This window comes from Carettochelys insculpta, chromosome 18 (assembly GCF_033958435.1).
Source record: "Carettochelys insculpta isolate YL-2023 chromosome 18, ASM3395843v1, whole genome shotgun sequence".
NCBI classification, from domain to species: domain Eukaryota; kingdom Metazoa; phylum Chordata; order Testudines; family Carettochelyidae; genus Carettochelys; species Carettochelys insculpta.
In genome coordinates, this window is record NC_134154.1 from 27599549 (window position 1) to 27618064 (window position 18516).

Genomic DNA, 18516 nt, shown 5'->3' on the forward strand with positions numbered 1-18516 from the left:
ACGCAACAGAATATTTACAGAACATGTTCAGTTTCTACATTATTATTACAATTTCAGCCATTTTTTCTAGTGAATTGCTATTGCCAGAATATCTTTTGTTTCCAATATATTTTTAAAACTCCTTGTTATCCTTAACACTGTTGGTCATAGCTCTCTCCTTGTGTGTATTAGGAATTGTACAAAATTGATACAGGAAGCTAACTTCTGATTTATATTTATCACTGCCAATCAGCTTCCCCTTTCTTTCAGTTGTTATCTATTTTTTATCTTTAAGTTTGATATATTGTATGAGGCATTTATGGACAGGGTTTAAGAGAGAAATTGCAGTGTACCAAAGCATTAAAATTTAAGCTTAACAAGAAAAGGCTATTTTTTGAACACATTAAACAGAGATGGCCAATCAAAGAGTGTCAGAGTAAGGCTAACAAACATTGTGTGACTTGCAGAACAAATAACACGAGTAAATTCAAAAATTAGAAGCAAGACTTCAACTATACCGTATAATGGTATTTTGGATAGAATGGAGTGTAATTGTGTAGTTGAGTTTCTTTAAACTGCAGTTCAGTATATTTTTTTTTTTTCCTTGAGCTGTGGTTAGAAGCAGAATAGTTACTCTTTTTCTGTTTTGTTTTGCTTTCAAATAGTGTTGTTATTCGGGTGCTTGAAATCTTTTATTACATTGTACTATGGCATTTTGTTTAGGAAAAAGTTAAATCTTTTTATTTAAAAAAAAGTCATTTTTAAAGACATGGAAGAGCATATCAAAGGAATTTTGTTCAGTATCTTCCTCAGTGATACAGATAATGGCCTGGAGAATACATTTAAGTTTGTGGATGATACCAAACTGAGAGGGGTTGGAAGATAAGATTAAAAATCAGAATTGTCTGGACTAAGTGTAGAAATGTTCCAAAATAGATAAGATGAAATTCAATAAGGACAAATGCAAAGTGCTGCATTGAGGAAGGGACAGTCATTGTCACACACTTAAGTGGGAAATGACTGCCTAGGAAGGAGTGTTGTAGAAAAGAGATCTAGGAGCCCTAGTGGATCACAAGTTAAATACCAGTCAGCAGTGTGACACTGTTGCAAAAAAAAAAAAAAAACAAAAAAAAACCACACCCCATACATCATTCTGGGATGTATTAACAGGAGTGTTGTAGGCAAGAAATGAAAAGTCATTCTTCAGCTGACCATGGGAAAACTTGACCACACCCATAAATAGCTGTCCGGCTAACTAAAATCATGCCAGACCATGGATGTTGCCTGACCAGAGTGTGCTGCATTAGAGAGGTTCTACCTGTCATAAATCTTAATCTTCTGATCTAACGTGCTACCATAAGACAGAGCTTTATGTCAGGACTTTGATAAATTTGCTTTCTTTTACAGATTTCCAGAGCCTATCAGAGCAATATGCCTAGGTTCGGAATTATGTACTGAGTAATGGATATGATCAGACTTCAACCCTTAGCTATTTTCTTCTTAGATCTGGCTCTTGGTTACACAGCTGTGTTGTGCTCAGCTTGTAATAGTGTTTCCATTTCACTCCGATCTGTTCCAGCACTAAACCGAAGGATGGTGTCTATATCCATGATCCTGAAAATGGAAGTGACGATTCTAATGTGGCTCTGGAGAAGCTCAGAGATGTGATTGCACAGTGTATCCTACCGCAGGCTGGTAAAGGTCACCGCTTTTAAGAGCCCTAATGAGTATCTGCCATTGTGCCAGACACAGGGGAGTGTGTGCAGCGTTCCTATTGCTAAACCCAGGCCCAGGAGATAGGGAGCTGATTGCCTGCCGCAGAGTCCTGATGCAGAGTCCTTCTTTTATAGCTATAAACCAAAAAGTTTCCTTGCAGGAAAGCCCACCGGTCTTTTGAATTGTCCCTTTTTATCGACCATGAACACAAAGCTAATCCACACGTGAATCGATACCTCTTTTCTCTAGAATGTGTATCTCTATGGCACCTTGTACAAAGAAACTTAATTATAGAAGATTGATCCATATGCATAACTTTGGTGTAACTCTCTGCAGATTTATGTGTGATAGGATGTCTAGCTAGAAGATCCTTCCAATGCTTGAGAGTCACACGTGGCCCTGTAGGGCCTCTTTGGAGGTCTGTACGGTCAGTTGTGCGGCTCTTTGAAGGAAATCACCACCCTGTTTGGTCAAGAGGCAGGAGAAGAACATAGGCAGATCTGCAAAGCCTGGGGAATGAGTTGCTGCTCAGAGCACTTTCATGGCGTCTTCTTGGTATGGCATAATGGAGACTTGGGAGACAGAGGTGTAGGCAAGATCACTGCAAAACTTTCCAATTGAAAAAAAATAGGATTGCTTTCTATAATTGCATGCGGACTGCAGATTTGATCCCCTTGTGAATGCTTCGCTTTCGAAGTGGCACGTGGTGCCACTAAAAGGGCTTTTAAAACAAAGCCTCTGCTCCCAGAACCAGAAAGCAACAGAAAAAGCTGGGTGCATCCTTTGTTTAAGGGATCAAGAGTGCTGAGAATTTAGATGACAGATCTGTTTTGTCTTTCGTTTAAATAGGCGAGAATGAAGATGAGAAACTGAATGAAGTGATGCAGGAAGCATGGAAATATAATAGGGAGTGTAAGTTATTGCGAGACACTCTCCAGAGCTTCAGCTGGAATGGTAAGTGGCACCTGCTCTTAGAGCCACAGATTGCTGTTACGTGCAGAATGTGTTTTGAAATCACTTTAATGAACTCGTTCTAAATCAAATTCAGGCTTAGGCCAGGTCTACACTAGACATTAAAGTCAATTGTAGATATGCAATTCTGGCTGTGGCAGTTGTGTTACTAGAATCAACTTGGCTATGATTGACTTACCTGGCTGTCCTCACAGAGTGAGGCTGACAGGAGAAACTCTCCCATTGACCTCCCTTATGTCTCATGATATCGAGGAGCACAGGGGTTGACTGCTGACCGCAGATAGTTCGATTTTGTGTGTCCTTATCAGCCGCACAAAGTCGAACCCTGGAAGATCAGCCATGACCATGTCAATCTTCAGCATAATGTTAGACATATCCTCAGAGGGTGCCAGGCGGTCAGTTTTGCCAGCACAGAGCATGAATTAAATAGTTTTTAAAAACCTGTTTAAAATTTGTTTTGAGGCTCAGAGTGAAAGTTTTTTAAAGTCCTATTGTGTTTTTTGAATGTGGCTTGGTTCTCTGAATCACATGGGTGCTTTTGAAAATTTTACTCTGAGTTTTACTGTCAAGGATCAAAGCATTCATTTGTGTTCAGCCAATCTTGTTTTCCCCATCCTGCACTGCACTGAAACTGACTTGCTTTTTCTTTAATTTCAGGCAGAGGATTCACAGATAAGGTGGACCGGCTCAAGCTGGCAGAAATAGTGAAGCAAGTTATTGAAGAGCAGACAAATTCCCACGATTCACAATAGCTAGAGCTTCTTAATATTTTTTTTTTTTACCATTTGAGAGTTATTCTTTATGTGTAAAATATTTTTATGTAAATTAATAAATCATAATTATTTCATTAAATTTCCACTCCTTGAAAATGCTGTATAGTTGTAGATACAAAAGTCATTGGTACTGTAATATTTTTTTAAAACTCAGTCCCTGGAGGTATATATGATCATGCACTGTTAATTCATGAGTCCTTTGAATGGGACCCATTATATTGTTAAAGATCGTTTGTTTACTTAATAACCAGATGCAGAAGCGGCCTTCAACCTGCTGTACAGACAGCTGCAGTGACTAAGTGTATGAATGAGACAACCACAGTTTCTTAGCATTTTTGTTCATTTAAATGTTTGAAACAAGTGCTTTGGAACAAACATCATGAGCACATTTTTTACTTAAAATCTGCAGTATTGTAGGGTAACCTTCACCTCTGCCAAATAACCGAAGAGCTGCTCTTAGCATCGCTAAGGAGACGTGCACTCAGATCCAGACACTTGATCTAATTTTCAGTCCTCATTGGGAATTCTGTACTTCTTCTCCAGCTCCACATCTTCCTCCTGGCGGTACGAGGCCTGGGCAGTGCAACATCACACTCCTTGTCATCACTTTAAAACAGCAGGGAAGCACTTAAGTCGCTGGTGCTTACTGGTTTTTATTTTAATGCGAATATCTCCCTCAGGCAGCAACATGTGGGTGGCTTTGTTTGCTTTTTCCCCCCAGATAAATAGTTGATTGAGTTTTTTGGGAGTCCCCCAAACCCAATCACCACCACTCCCACTTTTTCTTCTGGAATACCTCACCCCTTAGATGCACGGAATCCAGGTTTTCCTCCTGGCTGGAAAGTCTCGTCCCTTGTCTAAACACAATGCTGCTGTGTGAGTTGGGTAGCGATCAACCATCTATGGACTCCAAGCACCTCAGCTCTATGATCTTCTTGAGCGTCATCTGTCTGGGAAACGATCGACCGAGCGCTGCCCCCAACTCAAGTCCCCAGGGGTACAGCATTTTGGGAAGGCCACTAGGGGCAAATCCATACACTAGTCTAAAACGTTGGCTCCAAAGTTTAAAAAGAAAAAGCTGCTTTTTATTTAAAAAATGTAAATATTTCTAGTTTTCTATCTTCTAATACTTTCCTTTCTTTTGAGACTTGAAGTCTTTTTATAGAGATATTTTGGTACCATACACGTGCAGACATGGAGAAAGTGAGGTCTGCAGACTGAAGTGCCAATTCCAGGGCAATTAGGAGTTAATTACTCATGAACTTTGTTATATTTGATAACTCATTAGTCTCGGGTTTACATTTAATGACCTGAGCCATCCGTCTCCCGGTGTACTCTATTATGGCAGTTGGGCCACGTTTTTTTAAATCAAAAACTCCCTCTTAACTCTGCTTTGGCTGGCAAATCCTAAGATTTTTCATAGGATTTTGTAAACAACAACTGTTTTTCCAACATAAGGCTGATGTTTCTGTTTGCATTCTTTTCCAGCGCATACATGATCTCTGTGTGCTGTCTTTTGATCTCTTCCTTCAGTACCCCACTGCTTAAGCTTTAAAACTGCCTAACTATTGCAATTTTAGGACACAGTCCTAACTTAGCTAGCACCTTCCTGAACTACAATGGGAGACTTTTGCCTAACTAAGAATTGCACCCTTAAACACTACACGGAATATTTGTGCAGGGAAGCATACTAATGAGAAAGGTAGTGAAATAGCTGGCAATGACTAATGGTTTTATATTTCCTTGCTGGGCACTTAATATTTTGGGAAAGTGAACTTGGTCTTGGGATAGTTCTGTCCTGCCCCATAAAACTATATGAGATGGGGATATCTTGCAAGGCTGTGGTCCATAGAGCATGGATGCTTTTAGGAACAATGCATTAGCAGAAGTGAGCATGCTTCACTTCTCTGTAGTAGCAGCGGCAAGATTTCTGGTTTGTACGCCTTTTGTTTCCATGAATCTCTAGCTTGTGTCAATTCAAGCTTTATTCAAGTCTTTTTTTTAAACTTTCCCTCAATGTCTGCTTTTCCTGGAACATCTTAATTGTTAGCTTTTAAGCATGGTCTATGGACAGTTAAAGAAGGAAATCAGGTCATTGTAATAGGAATTGTGTAGCTAATTCCCTGCAAACTGCATTGAAGTTTACCCTGTAAGGCAGGAGACGCAAACTTTGCCCAGCTATGCACCACATTGGCATCTTTCCAAGACCTCAGGGTGACATGTCTCCTACAAAATGATTGTAGCTGTCCTCCTCTTTAATATGGACTGCTGGCCGACAAAAAATATTGATCCCATCATGTCATGCACTCTTGGGATGCAACCAAATTCTGCCTTGAGTAAGAGGGAGTATAGCATGCAGGGACCTGTTCTCTCATGCAGGTTTTCTCCCTTATTAAAGGAGATCATGAGAGAGTTTTCCTTGTAGAAGTCCATTGACCACACTTTGGGTGCTGCTACTTTCCCCAGTGACCTGGTATTTTCATCTTACTTTGTTTTGGAAGTGAAACCAAGATGAGATTCCCCAAAAACCCCTTTGGTGCTGGTGTTGTGTAATCATCTGTAAGAAATAGCATCAAATGTTTTCGACAATCCATTTTGAAGAAAGCCTTCAAGAGTGTTGTAACAGCTACTTCTAGGACAAATGCAAACCAGGGCTAGAAAATGGTAATGGAGACCCAGAACTGGCTGCCTAGATACTGACTATTGTGATTTGAGTCCATCCTCCATTTGTCTCTTTTTTTTTTTTTTTTTTTTTAAATTTAGTTAAATAACAAAGTGACTTTGTCATTACTAATTGCAAGACTGGTAAATTTGGGCTTGTCTGAGAATTGTTTCAGTATTTTAATAGTACATGTTTGGAGGAGGAGAAGTCAAATTTTCAAGTCTGTGGTGAAAAGCTGATTTTTGTAAGTTTTTACTCTGATTATACTGTGGATGTGTTGTTTGAGAACAGACTAATTTGAAATGTGTATAGACAGGAGGAGACTAAGGTGACAATAGTTGCAACTGAAGGTCAAATGGTTTTATAAAACAATTGACTGATTATTTTTAACAAATGTTTGAATTCAAAATTGAATATGCCAAGGGATTTTATTTAAATATTTTAAAATAAATTTTATTTTTTCTGTCCTGAATTTTTATTTCTCAGTAGATGAAACTTCCAGGTGTTTTGTATGGTATTTGCATATTTTTATTTGGAACAGTAATAAGCACCACCAGCCCTCCTTAGCAGGCTGTAATGTTAATAGCTTGAATTGAAAGGGTGTGATGGATGTTACCCCATAAAAGAACATTTCTGTATTTATGAAAAAGGATAAAGGAAGCTATTATGAGTGGAATTCTTTTGTTCTTAAATAAAAAATTCTAAAATAAATCTTTGCCTGAAATCATTTGACCTATAGAGCTTCTTTACAATATATCTGGCTCATCTTGTCATTTGACTGGGGTCATTTAAAAAAAGAGAAGATTAGAAAGAGAATGTGTTGGCTTGGAAATAGCAAGATATTAAAGGCTGGATCTTATGACCACAGGTTTTTCCTCTGGAAATCTTTCTTGGTGCCCTTCATACGCTACGTTTTTAACTTCTGTGTATTAAGAATATTTTCATTTCTCCTTTTGTGTTTTCTGTAATATTTTAGTTTTTGAATCAGTATTAGATTGTAAATATTATTCATCAGTGTACATAAAAATGATTTTACTAAACTTAAAAGGTATCCGGCCTGTTTGTTTGAATCAGGGCTGCATTTACAGCTTTGTACATGTAAATGGAGAAAGGGAATATCTTGCAGTCAACACTCAGGACAACTGGGTTCTCTTTTGCTCACAATAAGTCATCTCGTCTCTCTGCTTCAGTTTTCTGTGTCTGTAGTAGAAGGGAATAGTCACATTCCTTTGTACCTCACAGGCATGCACTGCTCATACTATCAAACTTGCATAGGGCACTGGGGATGCAGAAAGTTAACGCAAAAAACAGTGGGTCACATTTCAAGAAGGTTTGTGGACACTTAAATTTGAATTCATACGAATGAGGTTTAAAAATCGAATATATCTTGTAGTGTAGATGTAGCCTAGGTAAGGCAAGATAACCTGAGCTCGTTTCTTTTGTAACTACAATGCCTCGCACTAGGGAGCAGCATCCCACAGGCAAAAAGAATGCAGCTGACGCCCTTTTTATCAAGTGTATACTGCACATTAAACCTCAGAGTTACAAACAGAAGGAAGAGCAATTCAGAACACTGAATTGTTTGTAACCCTGAACAAAGCATTATAGTTCTTTCAAAAGTTTACATCAGCACTGAACATTGACTTAATACAGCTTTGAAACTTCACTATGCAGAAGAAAAATTCTCCTTTCTCTTAATTTTTTTCCTAGTTTATATTTAAACAGGGCTGTGCTGGGGTGGGACGTCTTTGCTGCTGCCTGATTGTTTACTTCTGACTTTAAATGAGATATGGGAGAGGGGGGTCAACCAATCAACTCTGATGTTTGTAATTCTCAGTTTCTGCTGTATACTTATGTGCCTGCAATTTTTGAGTTAGGGAGAGAAAATTAATGTTTCTACTATGGCAACTAGGATGCCATTTAAAGCTGTAAATCTCATGTCTCCTTTTAAATTTGGTGATCCTGCACTGTAAAGGTATTATTGAAAGCAGAAACTAATTATTTCCTTAATAAGCTGCATAAAAAGAAAGCTTTCCCAAAGCACTACATTAAAGAAAATGAAACTGAAGCAAAGGAAGGCATTGCATGACTTGAGTTCACGCTGCTGAGATTTCTTGTGGAAATGGTGATAAATCCTGTAGCACCAAATAACTGGAATGATAGTGCTTTTATAAGAACATTACAAAAACAAGAATTCTTCCAAGATTTCCAGTAGAATTTTGGTCAACCTTTCAGTAAAGATGACCTTCACCTAGGAGGCTGATAGCCTCTTGGGCAGTTGGCTATCTCACACTTCACTGTATTACAGACTGTATTTGACAGCTGTCAGATATCTCTAGAGCCTTGTTAGAACATGGCAGGAAGACTGGAAAACACTATCCCAAGGCATGTTCTAATTGGCCTTGAGGCTGCTCCTTGACACCAAACCAACTAGGACCTTGTCTGTGTAAAAAAAGCTTAAGAAATTGCTGCACTCCTGACATTGACAGGAAATGAAGGGTGAGATGTGCTGAAGATGAGCAGCTGTGAGGTGGAGGAAGATGGGGATGCTACCTTGATGGCAGTTGGGGGGGGCAGTACTCCCACTCCCTCTCCCAGCCCCCCATGGTACAATTTAATAAGACCTAACTGTTAAGGGGCTATTTGGTCTATAAAGCATTGCTATGACATCATCTCTATGTGGCTGGAGAAAAGACGAATGAACAGGCCTAAAAAGCCATGGTAAATTAGAGACCTTATAAAAACACCAGCATGCTGTAAATTTGTAAATTGTAGCAGGTGAAAAACGAGTTGCCTCTTCAACTGTGAGAGAATCTTTAATAGCAGAAGGCTGTGTTGCTCAATGCACGCAACCCAGTTTCCAAAAAAAAAAAAAAAAAAAAGTTAGCACCTGATTGAGCAGCAACAGGGTGTGCAGAAAAGGGCATTATGGTCAGCCTTCTGCCAAAAAATGCTGATAACCCATCCTGTAGCTTGTTGCTGTATTAGGTCCCAGTGAGTTATTGAGGCATTGCTTGTCAACCTGTATCTTTCCATTGCCTTGTTTGTTTCAAATTTCTACGCAGTAGAATCCTAGTGAGACACAGCTCCATTCTTCTGGTCTGTGTGCCAATGGTTAAGGATTATCTCAACAAACTGGGTACGGCCCACATGGAATGTAATATTATCCTTCCACTGTGCTTTAACTAGCAAAGGGACTCTAGGTAAAGGAGCAATCTCTTTACACGTAAGGATGCCACCTACCCCATCAATATCAATTACAAAGCTGCCTTACCCCTCCCTGCTCGGGGGAACATTCTGAGCTCTATGTTGTAGAATGTTCACATTCAAAGAGGCACGAGGAGAAACAGACGCTGTCTGAGCCATTCCACCACAGCAAAAATTTGGGGAGTAACGTCTTTAAAAGTGTTCTCTTTCCAGGGTTGGAGCCTACGCTTCCTTTCATGGTAGAGAGATTTGTTAGTGTTGCTGCGCTGTATACCACAGCAAGATGGGCTCGCTGGCTGGCCTGCTGTTTTGTTGGATGTAGCATTGCCCGGTCAGACAGAGCACACCCCTGAAACTATAAAGGAGGCACAGATGGGGAGGACACCCATAAAAATGAATGTGAAGGGCAGCTTTGTTTCTCCTGGTGGATCTAGCTGGTGATGCATAAGGGAGAGAGTGTGGAAGAGACAGGCAGTTAGTAGGGGATATGGGCAGCAGGTAGGAATGGAGAGAGACATATTACCTGTGTCTTTTTACCATGCTGGGCTGTACTAGGTGAAGGAGCGGCTCTGTGATTGAATTATTGCTGCATTAGATTTTCCTCCTGTGAGCCAGTTTGGGAAGCAGCAACCATAATCGGATCCAGAGAGTTCAGTTTAAGCCAGAGTTAATGCTGAGGAATCTGAAATGGCAAGGGATGAAGTGCAGGGACCAGGGCTGCTCCTCAGACTGTGTATCTCTATGGTGCTGCTGGAGCCTTTCCTGCCCTTCACGAATTGTAGTCCTCAGCCACCGCCAGGCTTCGCTTCCTATGAAGTAATAGTTCCAAGAAAGCTCTCCCCAAAGGAAGGCAAAGCCCACAAGGATGTGGTGTCCTATGCAATCAAGGCGGAAGGCAAGCTCTACATTGTTCACCTAAAGCAGAAGAAAGGATTCCTAGCAAAAAATTTCCCAGTCTTCACTTACGACGCTAGAGGTCAACTGAGAGTTGATCAGTCCCATATTCCAGATGATTGCTACTATCATGGGTATGTGGAAGGTACCCCAGAGTCACTTGTGGCCCTCAGTACCTGCTTTGGACTCAGAGGATTTCTCCAGATTGGGAGCTTAAACTATGGCATTGAACCCGTGGAATCTTCCTTTATGTTCCAGCACCTTCTTTATCGAACAGAGGTGATGGCACCCAAGCCTGTGATATGCGGCTTAACCGCTGCAGATTTCAACCATCAAGCTCCTGAAATGGAGAGGAAACAGGTTCCCAAAGCGGAGGGATTTCGTCCCTGGATGCATACTAAGTATATGGAGCTCCTTATAGTGGTGGACAACCTGAGGTTTGAATATGCAGGCAGAAATATAACCAACATTTCAATGCAAGTTGTTGAGGTCGTCAGCATGGTAGATGAACTTTTTTATGATCTCCGTCTTCGCATTCTGCTCACTGCACTGGAGATTTGGACAGAAAGCAACCCCATTACCATTACCCACAATATAAATGAGGTTCTTTCCAATTTTAACCTTTGGAGACAACGTCACATTTATCCACGGGCACCACATGACATAGGACACCTGTTTGTGTATGTGAACTTTGGGACAAATATTGGAAAAGCATACTTGAGCGGTGTCTGTGATAAGACACGGGCATCAGGTGTTGAAGCATTCATGCACGGCCCGATGAAAGAGTTTGCTGTACTGGTTGCTCATGAGTTAGGACATAATATTGGCATGCGCCATGATGACAGAAACTGTGCATGCACCAATGGCAGTTCCTGCATCATGAATGAGCATCATATCCAAGTCCATCAGTTCAGTAGCTGTAGTGCTAGAGACTATTTTGACCTAATAATGTCAGGGAAAGGACATTGTCTGACCAACGTCCCAGACACGCAAAAACTATTTAATCTGCAGTATTGCGGCAACTCAATAGTAGACACAGGAGAACAGTGTGATTGCGGCGCCAAAAAACAGTGCGAAAAGGACCCTTGCTGCGATCACACTTGCCGTTTGAAGCCAGGGGCTCTTTGCGCCTTTGGAAAATGCTGTCGTAAATGTCAGTTTCTTCCAGAAGGAAGAACCTGTAGAGCACAAACCAATGAATGTGACCTGCCTGAGTACTGCAATGGAACTTCTCCGTGGTGCCAAGAGGATGTGTATAAACAAGATGGGACTTTGTGCAGTGACAACGGCTACTGTTTTCATGGCTTCTGCTCGACTCACAATTTACAGTGTCAGTACCTCTTTGGCAAAGCAGCCAGGGCAGCTCCAGAAAGTTGCTTCAAGGAAGTGAACACAAAAGGGGACCGGTTTGGCAACTGTGGGGGAGATGGAGGAGAGGTCAAGTTTGAGAAATGCAAATTGGAAAACGTGTTGTGCGGCAGGGTGCAGTGTGTGAATGTGAAAAGAATACCTCACGGGGAGGATCACATGACCTTCATTCAAACGCCAGTGGACAATGTGTGGTGCTGGGGGACAGACTTTCACTTGGGAATGGAGGTCTCTGATGTTGGGACCACAGAAGACGGCACCAAGTGTGACACAAACAAGATTTGTATCAACCACACGTGTGTCAATGAGACCCAAGTGCTAACCTCAAACTGTACTGTAAAGAAGTGCGGCAGAAGAGGTGTTTGCAACAGTAATGGGAACTGCCACTGTAACAATGGCTGGGCCCCGCCCAACTGTCAGTTTGCTGGCTTCGGAGGCAGCATCGACAGTGGGCCCCCACCGCTTTCCAAAACTGGCCTCTTCAGTTTTGTCGGGACTATTTTGGGCATAACCATTGCTGTCGCGATCGTCACTGCTGCTGTCGCTGTCATACTTAAAAAGCCTGCATCAAAAATGATTCGTAGAATGGCTGACAGGCTTGAGCAAAGGAATCCCTCTACCAGGAACGTATAAAACTAAGGCAGCGTTAGCTTCAAAAAGCCTGCCTAAAGAGGGGTGGCCATCGTTTCTCAGAGCAGCTGTGGAAATGCCTGAGGAAAAACTGCCAGAGAATCAGTGGGACTTGTGTAAATTTGCTTTACACCAACATATACACACCTCTGCACACACTTTTGGCAGCTTGCTCTGTTGTTGTTTTGGTTTGGGTTTGTTTTTTTAGCTTAAATAAATTTCGCTTGGAATCAATAGCAAAAGGGTCATTGAATTAGGGGGAAAAAAAAAAAGATTTAAACCTATTTATCATCCTCCTCCCCTACTCAGGCCCTCTGCAATTCACAGCTGGGCTGAGCCAGGGTGTGTAACTGGGCTCTGACAGGGCTCTTGTGGCCTTGATTTCCAGTTCATCATCAATCTGTAATGTCAGAATACCATTGAAGTGACATAGAAGCTGGCAGAGAAGGGGATGAGACCCAACTGGGAGTTTTATTTAGAATTAACGTTCCTGTGTTTTACCATTTTTTTCTTCATAACCCCCAGGATTTTTCCCTCAGCAGACTAACCCCCAATGACCATTCCCTTCAGGAAAAGTCATTGTTCCACGTGGCTGCTAGCTCCTTCAGGGAGAGAGAAGCCAGAGGCAGCCCTCAGTTAAGATGGCTACCATTTCCCTACTGCCTCCGAAGGAGGACTTTAGGCAGCCCTTCACAAAAATGGACACCGTCCATGTCCCCCCTTGTTACAAATGGGGCTGAAGTTCTGCTGCCCTGAGGGTGGCCTCGTATTCTGCGAGGCAGCAGATGGGGGTGCCATGAAGAACAGAAATGTGGCAGGGAGAAAGGGTTGGTGCGCATGGAAGAACATAGGCAAGTGAAGGAAGCCACCATGGAGGCTTCTCATAGAGGGTCAGGAGGAAGATGAGTTAGGCAAAAGCTAGAGGGGGATAAACGGCTGTGAATGCCAGCCTAACCCACTCCACGGTGCAGTGGAATCCCCTCCAAGCAGCAAGTGAGAGGAGGGGGTAGCAAGCTCATCATGGGGGCGGGGGGGTTAAGTTGAATTGTGAAGCCCCCAAAATCAGGGTCGGCTAGGCTCAGTCAGAAGGCAGACCAGGGAAAAAAAAAAAGCTTTTTTTAAAAAAAATGTTTTTCAGGGTTTAAAATCAGCTCCTGCTCTGTGGAGAGCTGTGGCTTGATTTTTAAATGCTTCTTTACAGCAGCTCACCGTCTGTGGCCCTCCTCCATTTCCCCACTTCACGAGCCACTATTTGAGGGTCTCCCTGCCCCCCTACCCACTATTTGAGGCTCACAGCCACCCATGCACCAAACTGTCCCCTTCCAGCACATCAAAGTGTTTCTCCCAGCACAAACAACTCATCTTTGGGGGGGCGGGGGCGGGGGCGGGGGGTTGGAAATGGCACGGTGGAAGACAGACATGGTTGATGGCCACTGATATTGGAGGTGTGAGTGCTGGGGGGTGGGGGGGGGGTGGTACAGGAATAGGGGGCGGTACTAAATGCTCACTACCATTTCATTTCTGTCCTGCAGGCACGTCCCCATCTGCCACGGGCAGCACTATTTTCAACTGCGTCACCAGGAGCCCTTTGGTGAACTGTAGCTTGAGTATCTGCACCAGCGCTGGGCAGAGCTGATGCATGGGCGGGACCATAGCTGGGATTTCATGGCACTGGGTGCTGGCATCGCATGGAAAAGTGCCACCTACCCCCCCCCCCGCCCCCCGAAGGCCGCCAGCCTTTGAATGGCAATGCCCTAAGTCAGTCACTGCACGAGTCACACCTGGCTGCGTTCTAAGTCCCTCTCTGCCCTGAGCAGGGCTCCCACTACTTTTTCCACCCCTGGGTGGAATGCATTTGGTTATGTGCACCACCCACAGAAACACACACTGCTGGCAGTGGGTGCTCTGCTAATCAGCCGGGCAGGATCTGAACCAATCCTGGGTGGCCGCCCAAGCTCCCAGCTGACAGGGAATGTTGCCCCCACCGCCACCCCCAGCCATAAAATCTTCACATTCAAAGAGGCACCAACGCAATCAACCGCCATCCCGGCTCTTCCACAGCGACAGGAATTCCAAGGGGTCAGTCCAGCCCGCCTTGGGGTTTTGGTATTGCCTGATCAGAAGCCAGCATCTCCTTGCTGAGAGAGGGTTGGAAGCCCCGGCTGTGCTTCGTTGTATAGAGTTGTACAGCAAGGGTGCTGCTGTGCTGTGGTACCTGCTGTCAGCCAAATGTTGCCCCCAAGCCCTTGATATTACACAAGAGAGATGGGTGAGGAGGGGGCCCTACAGAAACGTGGGTGCGAATGGGGGCCGGTCCCTTTGTGCGTTACTTGATGCTGACCTGGAGTGTGACATATAAGGGCAGATGTTTGCTGGGTATACGCACAGAAGTGCACAGGCAGAGGGCGTGGGGAAACAGCTGGGAGTGGCAAGCAAGGTATTATCTGTTAAGACACTGGGCTGTAGTGAGCGAAGAAGTGGCCTTGCTGAGTTAACAGCCCCTCACATTTTTCCTTCTTTGCTCCAATTTGGGAGTGGGGGGCAACAACCATAAATTGGATCCAGAGGGGGTTAGTGTTAATGCTGAGGTTTCCGAAATAGCAAGGGCCGAGGCACAGGAACAAGGGCTGCTCCTCAGACTGTGTATCTCTATGGTGCTGCTGTGGCTTCTCTTTCCTGGCACAGACTGTAGTCCTCAGCCACCACCAGGCTTTGCTCCCTATGAAGTGATAGTTCCAAGGAAGCTCTCCCCAAAGGAAGGCAAAGCCCACAAGGATGAGGTGTCCTATGCAATCAAGGCGGAAGGCAAGCTCTACATTGTTCACCTAAAGCAGAAGAAAGGATTCCTAGCAAAAAATTTCCCAGTCTTCACTTACGACGCTAGAGGTCAACTGAGAGTTGATCAGTCCCATATTCCAGATGATTGCTACTATCATGGGTATGTGGAAGGTACCTCAGAGTCACTTGTACCTGCTTTGGACTCAGAGGGTTTCTCCAGATTGGGAGCTTAAACTATGGCATTGAGCCTGTGGATTCTTCCTTTACATTCCAACACCTTCTTTATCGAACAGAGGAAATAGCAGCCAAGCCTGTGACATAACTGATGGAGGAAGAAAACATCCAGCAGCATTAATGGAGCCAAAGAAGGACTTTCTAGGGAAAGACTTGACTGAGAGATTCAGGCACACCAGGTACATTGAGCTCTTTATAGTGGCAGACAAAAACCTGTATGACTATCATGGGAAAAATCAAACCAATGTGATCTATCTCGTTGTTGATACAGTTAATATGGCAGACTCCCATTTTCAACCTCTGAATATACGTGTTTTTCTGATGGGGCTAGAGCTCTGGACTCAGAACAATCGAGTTAACATTCCGCAAGACATCAGGCTGCTTCTTCACAGTTTTAATGACTGGCGAATAGTTAATGTTGTTCACCAGGTGAAACACGATGTTGGGCACCTATTCGTTTATAAAAATTTTGGATCACTTGTTGGGAGGGCATATGTAAGTGGGATCTGTGAAAGTGCTTACGGAGCTGGCGCTGAAGCCTACATTTTCAATGGCCCAATACTCTTTTCAAAGGTTCTCGCTCATGAACTGGATCATAATCTTGGCACGGAGCATGATCACACCGGCTGCATGTGCGGCAAACACACAAGCTGTATCATGAGCGCCACACATTCAAAAACCAGCCTATTCAGCAACTGCAGTAAAAATTATTTCTTAGCCCTAATGGACAAAGGAAAAGGAAACTGTTTGTATAATGTTCCAGAGCCTCACAAACGTTTTACCATCCAGCGCTGTGGTAACAACATAGTGGACGAGGGAGAGGAATGCGATTGTGGGGACCTACAACAATGCAGAAGAGATCCTTGTTGCCATCACAATTGCACGCTGACGCTGGGAGCTAACTGTTCTGTTGGCCAGTGCTGTAGAAAATGTAAGTTCCTCCCAGCAGGAAAAACCTGTAGAGCCAGTGCAGATGAGTGTGATCTGCCTGAGTATTGCAATGGGTATTTTGAGTGGTGTCCTGGCAACGTGTATAAGCAGGATGGACATCCATGCAGCGACAACGGCCACTGTTATAAAGGGAAATGCACCACCCATAACTTACAATGTCAAAGCATCTTTGGCAAAGGAGGCAAGGCTGCTCCAGAGATGTGCTTCAACGAGCTGAATTTAAAAGCCGATCGCTTCGGCAACTGCGGGGGGGATGGGAAAGAAACTGCGTTTGAGAAATGTAACGTTAACAACAGCTTGTGTGGGAGAGCACATTGTGTGAGCATTGCAACCCTGCATGTCCTGGAAGAATATACCACCATCATCCAAACACCCGCAGGCAATGGGTGGTGCTGGGGCATGGGTTATCATGCAGGGATCGATATCATTGATATAGGGGTAGTGGCAGATGGCACGAAGTGTGGCAAAACAAAGATTTGTATGAACCGGACATGTACTGCTGCTTCAATGGTCAAAAAAGCTTGTGACGAGAACGTAAAGTGCTATGGGAGAGGCATTTGCAACAATAATAAAAACTGTCATTGTAGAAGGGGCTGGGCCCCTCCAAACTGTCAGTTCTCTGGCTTTGGAAGAAGTATTGACAGTGGCCCTCCTCCACAAATAACAGAATACAAAATGTGGTGGGTTTATTGGGCAATATTTGCTCTGGGTATCCTCATCCTCCTGTCTCTTCTTATTGCTGCAATAAGCTATAAAAAGTCTATCTTAGCATGCCTGCATCATACGTTCCTCAGGAAGCCTCAACCAAAAGGTCATCCTGCTGAAAAGGATGCAAAGAAGTGTACAGGAGGGAAACAACATCACTGAAATGCACAAGGGAAAGTCTGTCATGGAGCGTTTCTCCCTGTTGACCTACGGAGGCAGATGGTCCCAGCAGGAGCATCATGGGATCCAGTTTACTAGTTCAGGGAGGTTTGTTTAAAGTTCCAATGCTAGTGTAAGAACGGGTATCATCTCTCAAGGAATACCTAAGCAGCAATAAGTTTGGTTTGGGTATAAATAAAGAAAGGCAAAAGCATGAATGTTTTAGAGTTTTCAGCTTGGCACAGGAATTGAAAAAATGATACTAATCTGGGTTCGTGCTCCTTAAACAGACTGACTGAATAAGCACATTGCAAATGAATGATTCAAATTCATGGAAGGCTTGTTAAGATACCCAGCTCCTCGACATAAATTACAAGAGTGCTGACCCCGTGAAAGCCGGAAAAACTCCCTACTCTACAAACCTGCAGCTCTACCAACCCCAGCTGCCTTCAAAGGCCAGTTACAGCACACCGTGACGTGCAGCCAACCAGAACTGATTTAGGACTATGGAGGGGAGCTAGTTCCAAACTTTTAGGTGTCTTCAAATTAGCAAGTAAGAAATAAAAACTGTTAATAGTCACCGCTGCTGCCTGAGAGAGAGTACTGCTGCTTCTTCCTCTGAGTGTACAGATCTGGACATATCAAGGCTGCTCTCAGCATGTGCACTAAGGGAAACAGCTGGATATATACTTCTCTTTTGAGCAGCCTGGTGAATGTAACTGATGTAACTCAGGGTATGTATATACTTGCTGAGGGGGGCGCTGCAATCTTACAGGGATCGATTGTGCCATGTGTGTCAAGGCGTGACAATCAATCTCTCTGGGCTCAGCCATCGAACCAGGTGCTCCAGGCTGAGGCATAGAGTAAGGGACGTCAGTGTGAATCTAAATATCCCTGGTCTACACCAGGGAAGAAAGTCAATCCTTGTAGATCAATTCTAGCTACACAAATGGAATGGCTAGAATTGCATATCTTGGATCAACTTTGATCCCCAGTGTAGGCAAGGCCTCAGAAATTAAGGTGGCCTCTCACTCACATGCCATCATCTTGCAGATGAGTGGACTTCTCTGGCAAGTAGCCAGAGGGTTTTCTTGGCACAAGCAGGAGTAGCTGAATAGCACGAGAGGCGATTTGTCTGAATGGGCTAAGTGGACTAGATCTGACAACAGTGGGAAAATCAGTAGTGTTGTTAGCAAGTTTTAAACAGCTGTTTTGCTGGTGTAGATAAATCCACTAAGGGTAGATCTATGCTAAAGTAGAAAGTTGACTTCTGATACACAATTCTAGCTATGCCATTAGCATAGCTAGAATCAACGTATCAGACTCAACTTTCTCACCTAGCGTAGTCCAGGGATCCTCAGGCTGACACCAACGTCCCTTACTCCTTGCGATAGCTGAGCCCAGAGAGATTGATTTTGCTGCATCTTAGCACACGTAGCAAAATCAAGCTCCGGAAGAGCGACCACAGTGCAGTCAATTATCCAGTAA

The 18516-nt window shown here is 43.5% G+C and overlaps 3 protein-coding genes across 4 annotated transcripts in view; all 3 read left to right on the forward strand.

Annotated features, from left to right (window-relative positions):
• The window catches only part of MAPKAPK5 (MAPK activated protein kinase 5), a 29792-nt gene extending 26273 nt beyond the window's left edge, over nucleotides 1–3519 (forward strand). The window contains exons 12-14 of one of the 2 annotated variants that reach the window (XM_075012314.1): nucleotides 1559–1680; nucleotides 2545–2649; nucleotides 3325–3519. In XM_075012314.1, coding sequence (XP_074868415.1) covers nucleotides 1559–1680; nucleotides 2545–2649; nucleotides 3325–3419 — 322 coding nt within the window. In that variant the 3' untranslated portion in view covers nucleotides 3420–3519. The remainder of the gene's footprint in view (nucleotides 1–1558; nucleotides 1681–2544; nucleotides 2650–3324) is intronic. The other variant, XM_075012315.1, reaches the window with a different exon arrangement.
• A 6477-nt stretch (nucleotides 3520–9996) lies between these two features.
• LOC142022463 (disintegrin and metalloproteinase domain-containing protein 9-like) lies at nucleotides 9997–12204 on the forward strand. The gene has a single exon (XM_075012313.1). It carries the CDS (start codon nucleotides 9997–9999, stop codon nucleotides 12202–12204), a length of 2208 nt encoding a protein of 735 aa, XP_074868414.1.
• A 1423-nt stretch (nucleotides 12205–13627) lies between these two features.
• Nucleotides 13628–17031, forward strand: LOC142022832 (disintegrin and metalloproteinase domain-containing protein 9-like). Its single transcript, XM_075013051.1, is given in 4 exon segments — nucleotides 13628–13646; nucleotides 14803–15162; nucleotides 15165–15287; nucleotides 15290–17031. Coding segments are annotated over 4 exon segments (2244 nt in total).
• Nucleotides 17032–18516: the final 1485 nt, after the last annotated feature.

Bases quoted from the DNA above. Each gene is read 5' to 3' on its own strand.
- LOC142022463 (XM_075012313.1), top strand. From the start codon at position 9,997: ATGGCAAGGGATGAAGTGCAGGGACCAGGGCTGCTCCTCAGACTGTGT.